This window comes from Perca flavescens, chromosome 3 (genome assembly GCF_004354835.1).
Source record: "Perca flavescens isolate YP-PL-M2 chromosome 3, PFLA_1.0, whole genome shotgun sequence".
NCBI classification, from domain to species: Eukaryota; Metazoa; Chordata; class Actinopteri; order Perciformes; family Percidae; genus Perca; species Perca flavescens.
In genome coordinates, this window is record NC_041333.1 from 16,150,914 (window position 1) to 16,166,679 (window position 15,766).

Genomic DNA, 15,766 nt, shown 5'->3' on the forward strand with positions numbered 1-15,766 from the left:
TGGTTCACTCACACAGGCTGTTATCATCATTCCTTTACACCCTTTTCCGAACCCTCCTCTTCCTCCTCATCAGCGCAGAGATACCTGGGGGCGGGCGGGGTCACTCTGGTCCAATCTAACGCTGTATTGATTCCATTAGATAATTAATGACCCAGGCAAGGGCCAGGGAGGAGCAAAGAGGGGGTTAGGAGAAGGGGGGTGGTCATAATGGTGGGTGAGGGGGGACGCCAAGGCCCTTGAGAGTTGGAGAGAACCTTGGGTTGGGAATGATCCAGAGTGGTCAAGGTCAACCGCAGCCGGTGCTCCCACACGGAAGCAGAATGCCGAGTGAGTCAGAATATGGAATACTGATAGAAGGAGAGTGTGGGGGGAGAGAGAGAGATCTTCATGTCCAGCGGCTGTCGATTGATCAGCGGCTGAAAAATTGTACATTAAAAAGTCTTTTGACTTCCAAATCCTGAGGTCCAACCAGGGCCGTAATGCATGATAAGTAGTTTTCAGCCCTCCAACCAGAATACCAAACTTCATCTCCCTGGACGCCCCAGATGCTCATTTACAACTACTCAACAACATGAAAGGCAAGATAGAAAACTAGCTACATCAAATATTCTGTTCATGTTATTTCCAACCATGTTTTCTACATCTTCCATGATATTGAACGTTCTCTGTTTGATGAAATGTTATTCACAGGAATATCTTACATCGCCGTTGTATGTGTACTCCACTTTTACTTTTAGTGAGAGATAAGTAAAGATAGGTGGGGGTTGGAAGATTTGTATTTGAGTAAACACTGAAAAATGACCCCAATAATTGCTATGCACAGTTTTGATGTCAGGTGGAAACTAATGCCAGCTTTTGTGGTATTGTTGAGGGCGTTTCTTTGGCCTTTATTCAATTAAGAGGTGACAGGAAACAAGTGGACTTAGAGGGGCCGGAGGACCCGTTTCTCAAATACAGTTTGATTAGCGAGCACTGCTGAAAGACAAGTAGCAAATGGTGACAGCGTCATATTTCATACATGGCTGTCACTTACAAATTGCAGATGAATAAGCCCTACAAGGCTCTTGCATGCTCATGTATGGATCGCGGAGTATGGAGTTTGTTTTGATTAGTGAAACGTGTCAAAAAAGTAATATGAGAGAAAATCTAAAATTGCAGCTTGCATGTTGCAAATTTGGTGAAAGAGGCCCCAGAGACCTTACAAGGAAACATATCCAATGTATTTTTTCTTTTGCTAACTCAAAGGGAAAAAAGACACACAAATGTTTTTCCTAAAGTCATGATCTTTCTCAGATTAGTGCGACCTTCAGAATTTGGAACTGGAACTAGGCTCCCCTTCCCTGTGTTGTAAACTGTACATTGCATAGCCTTGGTCCTGCTCTTTACCTTTGCATTGTCGCACTGTGCATGTCGTCTCCAGTGGGCTGTGAGAGCTCCTCTGCCTCCACTTTTACAGTCTTGGCCAGCCTCTGTATTGGGCCCCAGGGGTTGGAGAGATGAGGCATAAAACAGCCATGTCTCTACCTAGGGGAGCTGGTGGCATGGCAGTGTGGCTATTGTCTGCCTGCGTGCTGTTTGACTTAAATGTGTTCATTTGCCTGATGCCCCTGACTCCCTACGGGGAGGGGCGGCTCTGGGAGAGGAGGGGCACGCTAACGAACCTCTGACAGCTGGAGGCCCTAATTAAACGTCCCCGCTGAAAATAAACAGAACGGGAGCCAAGCTAGCTGCCAGAGAGAAACGCACGGCAAACAGCGGCTGTGAACGCTCGCCGCAGTGCCCTCCGCTCTGTTGCTGTTGAGACCGTGCCAAGAGAGTAGGGCTCTATAGGGTAGGGGTCTCCATCACACACTCACACATATATATATATATATATATATATATATATATATATATATACACACACCGCACTTATGAATATGTAGCACTGCAGCAACACATTGCGAACACCTGCGGTAACACTTGATACAGGTTGATCTCTACAGCTGTGGGCGCAGTGTATTTTTACTCTCAGTGCTCTCAGAAGTCACACTTTCCTTTTCTATATATTTCCCACTGTGCCATTACAGAATAAGTCGACTCGGCTCTATTGAGCGGATTGTTTCACACTCTGTCTAGATGACACTTCTGACATTCAGCCTGTTGTGCTGCTAGCTAGCCGGAGCATTGGCAGTCAAAGTGGCGGGGTCCATTTGGGTGAGTGCATTAATGGGCCGCCCAACCTGCGACAAGGTTATGAGGTTGATTGAATAATTACTGTGGAGGCCCCTGTCCATTATGCCCCTGTGTCTGCCCAGATAGAGGGAGACGTAGAGCGAGATGGAGAGATAGTTTGAGACAGAAAGATGGAGGTAGAGATTAGATAAGCACAGATAGGGTCAATTAAGAGATAAACATTCAGGTATAGGATGGAAAGAGGCTGCGTGTGTGTTTGTGAGGCAGTGAAAATTTGAGAGAAAATTGTTTCCTGCCTGTGTCTCCTCTTGATCTCTCCGTCCTACTGTACGCGGCCTAATTTGGCATGTAGTGCATTTATCCAGGTAAGATAGAGAAGGTGACAAAGGTGAAGTTGTTAGACAGAGGTGTGCTGCCCTCTCCTTGACCCTTTCTTCTCTTCACCAGACTGTCTGGAATGAGGACTGTCAATGTTGCAGGCTGGAAGCTTGAGAGAAAGAAATATAGGTTTCCTATAGTTGAATGAAGCCTTAGCCTTAAACATAAGCCTTGGACAAAATATTCTGTCAATGTAAAGGCCCTGGAAAGAGGTTAAATCTAGGGCTGGAATATTAATCAGATTGATCAAGTCTCTTACTTATATAGCAATCAATTTTGAAGTAAATCCCATATAATACAACTTTAAAGAGCCACAACAACCACTGATATCTAACCACACATCTCACCATTCAATCAGCCAGCAGTTCATTCCAGAAGTCCAGAAACTTTATTAGTCATACTGTAATTAATTATGCACTAATTTTTTTTGCAAAAAAAAGTTGTATTTAACTATGACAGTTTATTGTGATACAGATTTTACTTTATATATTGCTCAGCCCAAATTATTTCCTAGTGTAGCACGGATACAAGTTCTTGCTACTTTTTAGCCAGCATTGCTATCGGGATGGTAATTGGGCTTGGTCGGTCCTCCACTTTGCTCCAGTATGAAGTTTTTCATCTATTGCCGTGAAATGTGTAGATAATGTACAGATCTCCATCAGATATCCTGACTTTTCCTGTAGCGCAATCATCAGGTCAAATTTAGTCCAATACTTTGGTTTACTGCTGTGCCGTAGTACAGCCTCACAGAGCTGCTGGGAAGGCTGTAGACTCTCAGTCTTGTTTAGTGAGCTTTGAGCTTTGAGTACACTTCCTAAGCAAAATAAATGCATTCTGATCAAACGTTGCATTGTGGAAGGAGATATTGGGAGGTAGATAGTCACATACCCTCCTCTTCAGTTTTTATTAAGGCCAATCTTTCTATCACTGACCTCGGACCATTTTATCAATAGAAAGTGTACTTTTTTGCTTTACTATCTCCGCCTCAAACTACCAAAGGTAAGTGAATAACTCAATCTCCCCTTTCAACAACTATTCTCTGTGTTGAATCCCTCATCGACTCTGCTGCCTTTGAAACTGTTCCAAGAAGTTTTCATGCATACTTTATGTTGTTATGTTCCAGCCCAGATTTGTGAAATGATATCTGCCAAACCTGCCTAGCTTCTGCTGACCTCTCTTAGCCAAGGTCAGCATAGCCATGCTCAAACTCGAGACATAATCCATTTTCTACTGCCCCAGCAAAGCTCTACTGACTTGATTGTGCTGACCCAGCCGGGCCAAAGACGGAGAGAGTTAAAGAGTGAGAGGCAGTAAGAGGCCCAAGGGCATGACACCGCGGTGCTCGGGGCCACACTAGCCCTTTAAATGTCAACACAGCACAGAGGAGAGGGAGGGGAGAGAAACGGGCAAGGAGCGGCGCTCTGTTTGAGGACAGTGAGGAATATTGGCAACTTCCAGGACAGGAGGGTAGTGCTGGAGACAGTAGATGTGGAGGAGTGGGCAGTGGACAGCCTGTGCTGCGTCTTTGGAGATGTTTGCTTTAAACTTCAGTTGCAGACAAGTTTGAATAATCTCTCAGGGATGAAGGGAGACATTTGGAGATCTGTGAGATTTTCAGCTTAATGGTGACATCAAAGGAGGCTCAGTGTTTTGGCTTGTATCTATTACTTTGGTAACAATCTCTGACCTTTATGTGGGGAAATACATACAGTACCTAATTGCTCTCTCTGTCTCAACCTCATCACCTTTCTTTCTTTCTTTCTTTCTTTCTTTCTCTCTCTCTCTCTCTCTCTCTCGCGCTCTCTCTCTGTCTCTCTGATAGATGAAGTAAGAAATCATAAGATGGGTTTTCATCCAGGCATTTTAATGCAAATTGTATTCTTTCAAATTATAGTAAAAGGGCTGAATGGAAACTGCAAATGGAGATAAAATGTCATTTGTCTTTATTTGAAAAAAGGCTGCATGCTCGCTCCTAGCTTTAAAAGCATTTCGTTGAAAAACACAATATGCAATATATTGCAATGCAAACACAATTGCTAATTAAACAATTAAAGGCTCCCTAAAAATTGCTATATGTTTGACATACCAAAAATGCCATATGTGCTGTCACCTGTAAACGTTTAAGTAGTTCATGACTATTTTATGGCTATTATTGGTGAATGATTCAGTGACTCTTTTCCCTTCTTTTCCTCTTTTTCTTTTTGTTTCTCCTCTGCTGTCTCTCGTGGATCTCCAGGTCTGAGTCCGTCACATCCTCAACCAATCAGAGCCTTCGTTAACAGCAGCGTCGGCACGTGATTGGGAGAAGGATGGCAACCATGCCGTTTGTCAGTGAGGGGAAGTGTGTGAGTGTGGAGTGGGATTTCCTACAAGGACTACTGGCCAAGCCTCCCACCCTTCCCTGGTGAGACACACACACACACACACACACACACACACACACACACACACACACACACACACACAGAGGCTGGTACAGCATAAGCCTGCGTGCATGCCCATGAATTAATCTTTGAAAGGTGAAATCCATGCATTAACACCCTTGCACACGGTGACAGCCTGAAGAACAATTTCCTATCAATGAAACACAATCTGGAAGACATAATTCTGATCTCCTCAATGCTACATATAACCCGTATTGTTGCTCACTTGCCAATCCTGTCAGAGCTGTGAATCCCCTCCCCTTAGTGGGAGATTAAATACATTTGGCTGGAATTATTAATGGGCAGTCATTTACAGGCGGATATAAAAACTAAGCAGAATCAATGTGTGTGTATTGATTGTTCTCTGTGGCTGGGGTCGAGACAGTATAATAATGAGATGTTACAGAGGGCTGGCAGTATGAGTCCACAACACAAACACACACACATAGAGAAACACACACTGTTTTCACTTATTAGGAAATAGCAGGGAGAAATACTGCGTCAGCTGTGTCAGCTGATTAAGATATAAACATATGTACACACACTATGTCCAGCCTTCTCTTTGTTCTGTTCTTTCTTTCGCTCACACATGCATCGAGGAGGACACACACACACACACACACACACACACACACACACACACACACACACACCCAACTGGTGGTCTTTCTTAGGATGAGAATCAACAACACAGACACGAGGGAGAAAGGCTGGTTCTTCTTTCTTCTTTAGCTTTCATTCTAACTCACTCTCTCTCTCACACACACACACACACACACACGCACACACACACACACTTTATTCCAGCGCAGCACCAACACAAATTGTGAAGTGGCTGTGACAACATAATTCCACCACTCAGGCCCCATTGAGGAGAGTCAATACCCAATCAGAGAGACAGGCTACCTGAGCCCCGGCCCCCCTCTGTCACTCTGCCCCTCCCTCTCCTATTGATCCCTCAATCACGGCTTCAGCTCACTAGCTCGGGACCAGATGAGAGAGAGGGAGAGAGGGTGAGAGCGAGGGGTTGGAGGGAGGAAGGGAGGGCAGCGAGAGTGTGTGTGTGTGTGTGTGTGTGTGTGTGTGTGTGTGTGTGTGTGTGTGTGTGTGTGTGGTTCGTTTGTGTGTGTATGTGTGTTCACATATGGATTGTGGAGCAAATGTCATTATTAGGACTCTGCTCTGCCAGAGAGAAGAAGGGAGTTTGTCTGTAATTACCAGGCCAATCTGCAAGAGATGGGTCAGAAGGGAGATTGTTTCACTTGAATTGCAGGAGCCATTACCATTATACTGTATGTACTTTATTTATGAAATGGGTTTTCTGGATTGATGCTCAGGTCATTTATACAGAGCATGAAACAATCAGGTGCACACAACTACGTGGTCTGTAGACTGGTCAGTAAATGGCCATTACCAGTTTCTCCCACAACAACAGTCCTGATTCAGACAATGTTCTCTGCCCTCCTCTTCTTTTCTCTCATCCCTGCATTCATCTATTTCTTCCATTAATTCACCTTCCACTTGTTTACCTCTCAGTCTCCAGAACCTGCGTAAAGAGAAGTCTCGCAATGCGGCTCGTTCACGGCGGGGGAAGGAGAATTTCGAGTTCTTTGAGCTGGCCAAGATGCTGCCTCTGCCGGGGGCCATCACCAGCCAGCTGGACAAGGCCTCAGTCATCCGGCTGACCATCAGCTACCTGCACATGCGAGCCTTTGCCAGCCAGGGAGACCCGCCCTGGAGCCCTCTGATGGAGGGAGACAACAACTGCAGCAAAGGTGAGCAAAAAGGTTACACAACTGTAAAGAAATACTGCCAAGCAAACTAAATTGCGTCAATCCATACCACGACCATGGATCATTTGTATCTAATCTTTCCATTGACTTTGTATGCAATCGAACCACCTCTAAAATTTGATTTGTGTTCTTTCTGAACACCCAGTTGGTAGGAAATGGGTTCCTACTGTAGCTACTATTGAGGACTAAATATACTTAAACTTGATACATTTTGGCCACCAGATCTTCATTCTGGCAGACTGGAGAGGGCTGGAAAGGTAATGGTGGGCCTTCATGTTGGGTAATTAAAATTCAGTGAATAATTGCATAAAAATATAAAAATCCAAACTATAAAACATAATGAATGCCTTTTATTGTCTGGTCAAACTTTACTTGGGGTAGGGGAGACTTCCAGGCTAAAATATTTTTATAATCTGTTAAATACTTAAACTTTTCATGAACTTTGACAATAGCAGCGTGCATGTATTCAGAGGTAAGTGAAACATGGTTGTGACGGATCATTTCTCGGCTCAGTATTCACGCAGTTCAGTCTATAAGAAAATTATACAGCAGAGATAAATATGCTGATGTTTGTTGCCAATGGACTGAAACCGCTGAAATCCATGCATCCATCTCACATCTCTATTTCAATCAAAAGCAATCCTCAGCAGTCTGATCTGCCCACTTACTCCCGCCCACAGAGACACCCCACGCCACAAAAATCCAGTACTCTGTTAGCGACCATAATTACATGTGCTGTGTAATGGCACACACACACACGTGTCCAATCACAAGCCTGTAAACATACATGTGCGTATAATAATACAAGACTTTCCATAGGCTAGTGTGAGTTGAAATGTATGTGTTGTGTGTTTGTGTGTGTGTGAGATAGATGATACACAAAGAGGGAGGAAACTATTGGTGCGATTTGTAATTACAGAAATTAACTATATAACGAGGACAGTGTAATTATACAGCCTGTCTAATTGCTACTATTACTGAGGGGAAACGATGCAGCTACAGTGCAATTAGAGGTGTGTGTGTGTGTGTGTGTGTGTGTGTGTGTGTGTGTGTGTTTTCATGCCTGTTCCTGTCTAATTTGGGGAAATCTGAGCAAAAAGCATGTTAACAGCATGTTTATGTGTGACTGTGAGTGGCTTGCTTTACAACAATATACCACACATTCCTTATAAGATATGATGGTTTTAATAGTATAAAAAGTTGGGCATGAGTGGTTGAGTGTCAACCACTCGTGCACAACTTTTTTTTTTTTTTATATATATATATATATATATATATATATATATATATATGTATATAACAAAGCTCTTGTGTTAAAAACTAGGGGTGTGGAGTTTAAAAGACATGGCATTTACCAGACTTGGATTCTGTAATGGAAATGGCTGCATTATGGGGAAATGCAGTAGCCAGTGTTTTCAGAGATTGGACCATTCCAGGGACAAAATTCAGAATACCTCAGCCTCTAAATGGAATTTAGCTGCTATTCATTTTTATTATTTACACCTGGGCTTTTCTACTGACATGACATGAAAAAGGTGTATTGGCGTCCATTGTCACATGCACTGTATCACTATCTGTACATTGATAAGGTAAGGTACAAGGTTTTGTTTGGTAAAACATTACAGGACACTATGACAATAAGTATATACTGTACACAATTAGTAAGTAACATGGACCTGAGACTAAGCATAATCTCATTAAGCTCCTGGTACCAATGTTTGACACTTCTTCAATATTCAGTGCTACGTACACTTAAGTCGGTTCTTAGAAACTATTGAGGTTCAATACCCAGCCAAGTATCTGACCATTTAAAGGCGGTTTGTTAATGTTGAAAAGCTAGCAAGATTTGAATGTAGCATCTCCTCGGGGCTCATTCACCAGTAAGCAAACACCTAATATTATCATACCGAAAGATTAAAACAAACATAACTACTGTTAGCAATGTGGCGACGCATTGAGCTCAAGCTCGTACACGGGAGGGGTAGAGTGCGTGCAATGGGGCTAGGCATTTCATTGGTTCTTTCCAAGCTGACCGCGAGGCAGTGATTGGTGGGCATTTTTACAGGATTACAGCAGCTACAGATGACGGATCTTTCCCCCTCCTTTTCAGAGCCCATAAGTTATTGATTGCTGTCGGAGTGTAAAGACCATTTCAAGCAATTTATAAAATAAGTGTATATTGAAAATAGTTACCAACCCTGCCTTCAATAGCAATACCTCACTGTAAACCAAAAGTATCCCGCTCAGAGAACTCATATTGTATAATGCATTCATCGTGAACCCTAATCTATTGCCACAGTATCCGAAAATATACGTTATTATGGGTAAGCCCATTGCGATCCATTGATTTTTAATCAGCTATGCAGCGCTGCACAATCTGAATGTCTGTCAGAGTAATATCCTTGCACTATCACGCTTACTCCTAGCCGCGGCCTTGACTTGGCGCTGCACGTAGTGAATTGTTTTGCCTCTGTATTCCGGGCTTTCCTTTGGCCTTGATCGAAAATACCTGTTTAGAAAAGTAGGTGTGCAGGTAGCCGTTGCTGTCCTGTGCATGAACTGGAAATGTGGTAGAAAGACAAATGCAGGGAATGCTGCTTACACAAAAATGAGAAGCACTTCTCGTACAGATGTGAACCATAACTGTAAATATATAGAATCCTGCAGCAGCTACTCGAAGGTCATAGAAGATTGTGATGCACTTGAAAAACACAATGAATCGCGTGTCAGCTACAGGCGGTATTACAGTCTGAATTATCCGGAACATTTCTTCCACTAGGTCGGGATCTGATACCTTGCGTATTTTATTAAATGTTTGGAGATTTTTACAAGCAGGTCACACAGTCTCAGTGGGGCCAAGGCTGAAAATGCAATGCTAATTTGGACATCAGTTTGAACAAGTCTACCCACAATGCATTGGCAGGGTTTTAAGTGTGATGCATGACTTTAATTCCGTTAGTGGAATGTGGTCAGAGATCCAGCTGAAAGGGAGAGGAGGACAGAGAGGAGGGGAAGGGACAAATGTAGAAGGAATAAAGAGAAAAAAAGAGGAGAGGAAGGAGAGGAGTGTGAAGGGAAAGGGGGTGGGGGGTGGCGGCTTGCATTCCTCCACTCGCCCTCTTGTCCGAGGGTTTTTAGATGGGCGAAGGCCAGCGGAGAGGGAAGGAAGGTGGAGGGTGGAGGAGAGGAGAGGGATGGAGGGAAGGGGAGGGGCTGGTGTGGCTTTTGTCTGCTTCCCACGTTTCAAAGCCAGTCTTGAAAAATGAATAGACAGAGGAAAATCAATTGCATGACCTTCACAGAGAGAGAGAGAGAGAGAGAGATTGAGAGAGCGGGAGAGGGGGGAAAGAAGGAGGAGAGAGACAGATTATGGAAGGAGGGAGCAAACGAAAAGGAAAGGCTGAAGGGAGGAAAAGTAAAATGACCCATGATAGTCATTCCCATTCAGTGTGTGTGTGTTTCACTGTTTGTTTTGTGTGTGTGTGTGTGTGTGTGTGTGTGTGTGTGTGTGTGTGTGTTTGTGCGCGCACGTGTGTGTGTGTGTGTGTGTCAGCGCATTGAAGGACTCAACCCTTTTATTAGAAATCATTTGTTTTTCAAAACCTCTCCATATTGAGTACATTTTGCTTTGGGGGCCAGTTTGTCTTTCTATTTGCCTGCCTTTTTAAATGTCCCGTGAAAGGATCATTCCAGTTTATTTTAACCAGAGCGTTATTTTCTATTGGTTGTGATCAGATTGAATTTACCACACTAATTGCTGAGATTTGGTTACAGCAGCAACGCTGATGACGGGGCAAGAAGGGCAAGAAACACAAATGAACGGAGGATGAGACTTCATTATTTGGTGGTAAAACCAAAAATAAGCAGTAATAACCCATAATTGGACAGGAAAGCAGCATGCCCACAACCATGGATGGATTACTGAACGGGCCTGCCGGGCACAGGCCCAGGGGCACCCCTGGGCTTCACCTGCAAGTGTCACTTAAAGAGACGCATACCGACCACGAAGAGATGCAAAATTACCACAAAGGAACAAAAAATGACTACGAAGTGATACAAAACAACCACAAAGAGACAAAGAACAATCACACAGAGACACAAAAAGACCCCAAAGAGACACAAAACAACCACAACAACAAAAAAGAGGCAAAAGAATCTTAATCCATGCACACAACTACGTTAACTACTGATAAGTGTGATGGATGTTAACGTTGTAAGTTTTGGTAATAACTTACACGTTCATCAAATAAGTTGGAAGTTTGTCTTGAACGTTTAAAGGTGCCGTAGGTAGGATTGTGAAGATCCAGGACTTCGCCAAAAAATGTGAACATCGACAACTTCTCAGTCCCTCCCCCCTTTCCGCTAAAGCCCAAAACGGTCTCCTAAGCCCCTCCCCCCACAAGGGAGAATGAATGCGTGTGTGCATGAGCAGTGATTGACACGCAGTTAGACACCCCCCTCCCTGGCCCTGATTGGTGCATCTGAACAGTGGTGAAATTTTGCAAATCGCATTACAGGCTGTAAGTGGTGCCAGAGGAGCCATTTTTTTTTTTTTTTTAAATGTCCTGCTTCATGTAGTTCTACTGGAACATAGGGTCAGTTTCAGCAAACATGACAGAAAGTTAGTTTTATAAGTCTTACCTACTACACCTTTAAAGTGTATTTACCTGTTGTTACGCCCTGGGTCACTGTAGGGAGTGGTCAGAAGTGTGCTCTATGCCTCTGTGACCACGCCCGACAGTGATGTCACTGTGTAGTGTGTACAGCCCTGTATCTCCACAAATCTGTAGCAACTCGACCTTTAGCAGGTGCAATACGGCAGCTGGAGAACTTCTCAGTCTTTTACAAGGTACAGTACAATGACAACTCACTGCCAGCAACAGGGCCAGCAAGTGTTTTACTGTCTCTGTTAGTGAGGTCAAACACACCTCTCTCCTCCCCAGCGTTGGTGACATTGACTTTCATTCCGCCTCCACTCACTCCCTCTCTCTCTCTCTCTCTCTCTCTCTCTCATCTCCTTTCTTTCATTGCCTCTGTCTCCCTCGCCTCCCCTTTGTCTCCCCCACCTTTTCGCGTTCTCCCTGCATCTGCCTCCCCTCTAATTCACGGCGTTTAAAGCAGCCGGGGCTTTTAAGGGAAGTTAATTGCACTCAAATTATGTTCGACCGCAAAAGGAGTGAGGGAGCGACAGAGGAGAGATGGAGAGATAGAGAGAAGGAGGGAGGGATTGATGTCAGAGTGAGAAGATAATTGCGTCAGAGACGGACGCTGCGATTAGGGTCACTCTTTCTCTCTCTGTCTGTCGAACAGCCGAAACGTCAAATTCGGATGGTAGTAAACAACTTGGCAGGTGATCAGGCTCTTGTTATGAAAGGGTGAAACTACGGCAGCGGAGCCAAACTTGAGAGACAAAGACAGAAAAGAAGACAGAGAGAGGAAGCTAGATGGAAAGAAAGAGGGGTTCACTGCATCTGTTATCCGTTTGGTTCCCATGGTTACATCCTAACCTGGTTTAAAAGGTTGACACTGTGGAGGCGGAAAGGATGTGCGTGTATATGGTTATATGCATGGAGGTAGGGGGTGTGTGTGTGGCCATCACTCGTGGACTTAACTGGGACTAAATTATATATTAGACAGAGGTATAATGAAAATCATTCAAATGAAATTTCTATCTTTTCTTCTTGAGGAGCGCTGGGGAGACCCCGAGAATTGACCTACGAGTCAGACTATAATTAACGTGTCCAATCGCGCCCCATCCTCTTCGGTCTCCTATTCCCACAATGAAATTAAACCTCACAGCAGAGTCCTGGGAAGCTAATGAAATGGGAGTGCGACAGAAAGAAGCGATCAAAGAGCTCAGGTGCACACATGGGTCTGTTTCCAGGTCTGTACACAAGTATGTACATCTTACATGCATGTACTGTACACAGAAACAAAAGTAAAAAAGCTGAATGTATATTCACCTAAACCATTTTAAAGGATAATTCCAGTTTATTAGAGTACTATTTTCTTGTTTTTGTCCACTATTTCTATGATAACATTGTAGTCACCAAAGTAATTACTGCGAATTGGGAACATGACAACAATGCTACAACAAAGCCAGACAGGGCGGGCAATAAGTCATCGAACACTCAGACAGGTTGTAAACAACAACAGTTTAGCCTAAATACCTGACCACTATTTTAAGGTAAAATCGAAAGTCAGTGCACATGAAAGGTTGGTGATAATCCCTTATTGCCCAGAAGTCACCGGTACAAAGTTATTATATTATTATACACTTAACACATGTAGGTACTTATATATATGTATTTGCTGAAGGTTTTTGGGCAAAATAGGTCTGATTAATGTGTAAACAAGCCGCAAAAGGAAAAGTTTTTGTGATAATGCAGCATTCGTAGATCTCAGTGATGAACTCTGTGATTGCAGGTGACAGTTTTACTCGGGGAATGATAGATGAAACTTTACAAATTTAAGAATGTTTTTTTTTCTTCTTTTTATGAAATAAGGGATCATTACCAACATTTTGGGTGTACTTATTGGCAGTTTTAACAAACAATAAAACACGTTGTTTACTGTAGATAATCTGGCTACGCTGTTGGTTTGTTAACACCTGTCTGATTTTCAGGAATGTCCAAGTTCAAATCCAAGTTGAACAATCCGAAATGTTCCTTTAAATGATTCTGAACGATGATTTATTTTCAACCACTAAATGAGTTGAATTAGACAAGATATTATAGTAGTAATAATATTTAAGGAACAAAGAGAACCATGCATGACCCTCACTCTTCACACACACACACACACACACACACACACACACACATAGAAGTAGGGGTTCACAGCACCACTACAGAAAGATCTTTGTTCTCAGAGTGAGATACGAACACCGCTGTGAGACTCTCTCTCTTCACATCACATTTGTGCATGCATGCACACACACACACACACACACACACACACACACACACAGACACACACACACACACACACCAGGTCCAGTGTTTTGGTTTCCTGGCTGCCCTATTGTACTCTGGCAGTCTTTAATAAATGGTCCTCTGTGTATTTGTGTGTGTGAGTGTGTAGACTCATCCGTCAGCCCTCCCGGCCTCATGTCACATCCAGCGTTTCCTTCGCCCCGCTGACACTACTCAGCACTACTGATTGCCCCCCATCACCTTCACTCCTCTAGGGATCTGTGACATGTAACTCAAGACAGGCACACACACTCTATGCATTTCTTTTCACTTGTGAGGCATGCACAAACTAACATCACACTGTGTGTGTATATCCTTTTTGATTCTCATATGGCCATGATGGGGGTGGCTTCCTTTAGACTCCCCAGCGCTGCAGCTCCATCGCAGCCCCACAAGGGAGCCTGATAGGCAGGCAGAGAGCGAGATGGTCTCCCCATCCCCCTCCAGGCATGGACTGGCTAGGCTGAAGGGTCCCAGCACCAGACCCCCTTTCATAGCCCTGAATGGACTTGCCTTATTTATATTCACACACTGTCACACAGGGGGACCCCAATCTCACAATATCACAGTGGCTTTGTCCGACAACTCTGTATTTGTATGTGTTTGTGTGTTTGTGTGTGTGTGTGTGTGCGTGCGTGTGTGCGTACGTGCGCATGTGTGTGTGTGCGTGTGGGTATTTGTGTTGTTTAATCGGAGGGCATGTTGCCACTGTGTATACTGTGCATGAGAATTCATTGCTGTGTGTATTCCTAAAGTGTGTATGTGTCTATAGCTCTAATGGAATGCCTCCCTCCTCTATTCACTGAACACACATCACAAGCAGGCAGCTGTGTGTGTGTGTGTGTGTGTGTGTGTGTGTGTGTGTGTGTGTGTGTGTGTGTGTGTGTGTGTGTGTGTGTGTGTGTTTCGACCCTCCCTCTGTGTTCAGTTGTAACCCAGAGCAGCGCTTTCATTTTCCTGTCATAACGTGTATTGATTTCCCTCAGCCTTGCAGCAACACACACTGATATCTGATGATCCCTAAAGTCGCACGCACACACACACGCACACATTCAGATGCTCTTTTACACACACATTTCGCGTATACATACATAGTTTGTCTCTGCCGGATAAGGAACATTGTGTTTTAAAAGCAGCCCTGTTGGAGTGAGATTACTTCTCACGTATGGTCGCCACTTTTGCAATCACACACTCGCAGGTGCACCCACCCCCACACACACACACACACACACCGTCACCTACTCTTTTTGACATAAATCAGTAAATACGGCTGATTGCTAAATTAATCTTCCACGTCACTGCAGCCCCTCGTGCCCTGGTTTGCTTGGGAGAAAGGGATCACTCTCGGCTTCCTTAGTGTTTTCTCATTTTCCCTGCCGTACCCTCTCTGCTCCTTTCATACCTATCTTCACACCCCCCTCCCCTACCTAACCACCTCCAACTCTATTTGTATTGTAATTGCCTTGGTAAACAGCACCTCTTTGGCACCGAAGCAGCTCTGATAGCTTGTGTTTGGGATGCATTAAGAGTGGCGATGCAGACACCGTGAGTGTGTGTGTGTTTGCATGTCTGGCAACAATTGAGTGGTGTGCGTCACATAGCAACCCCTCCTTATGCTCAGTTTTTCAGACATGCAACCGTTTCGGTCGATTCTTCTGTTTGTAAGTTTTGTTTTTCATTTCAGTGCAGATTTAAAGACTTCACAAGAGATCTTTTCAAGAGATGCAACATTATTACAAACACCAACTGATGAACAAGTCATATTTACAGATCATTTTGTATAATTACCAATATTTCATAGCTTTATTAACCCAATCTGAAAGTTTATAAATATCACCTTCCTGAGCCCAAAAAGTCCACAGAATTACAATACACCAAAAAAAATCTTGATACAACATTTTGTTTTACTGCACAGCAAAATTCTATTTAGATATTTTCAATTTAACTCCAAATGTCTCTACAGTGAAGCACGCCACGTGGTAGTTCGACAGATATTGCCTCAAATCTATACTTGGAAAATAAA

The 15,766-nt window shown here is 43.7% G+C and overlaps 1 protein-coding gene across 6 annotated transcripts in view; it reads left to right on the forward strand.

The window, feature by feature from the left end:
* Positions 1 to 15,766, forward strand: part of npas1 (neuronal PAS domain protein 1) — a 64,877-nt gene that overhangs the window by 33,190 nt on the left and 15,921 nt on the right. For 5 of the 6 annotated variants that reach the window (XM_028573107.1, XM_028573106.1, XM_028573105.1 and 2 more), the window contains 2 exons: positions 4,790 to 4,957; positions 6,513 to 6,751. In XM_028573107.1, coding sequence (XP_028428908.1) covers positions 4,863 to 4,957; positions 6,513 to 6,751 — 334 coding nt within the window. In that variant the 5' untranslated portion in view covers positions 4,790 to 4,862. Of the gene's footprint in view, positions 1 to 1,662; positions 1,832 to 4,789; positions 4,958 to 6,512; positions 6,752 to 15,766 lie in introns of those variants that run through there. The other variant, XM_028573110.1, reaches the window with a different exon arrangement.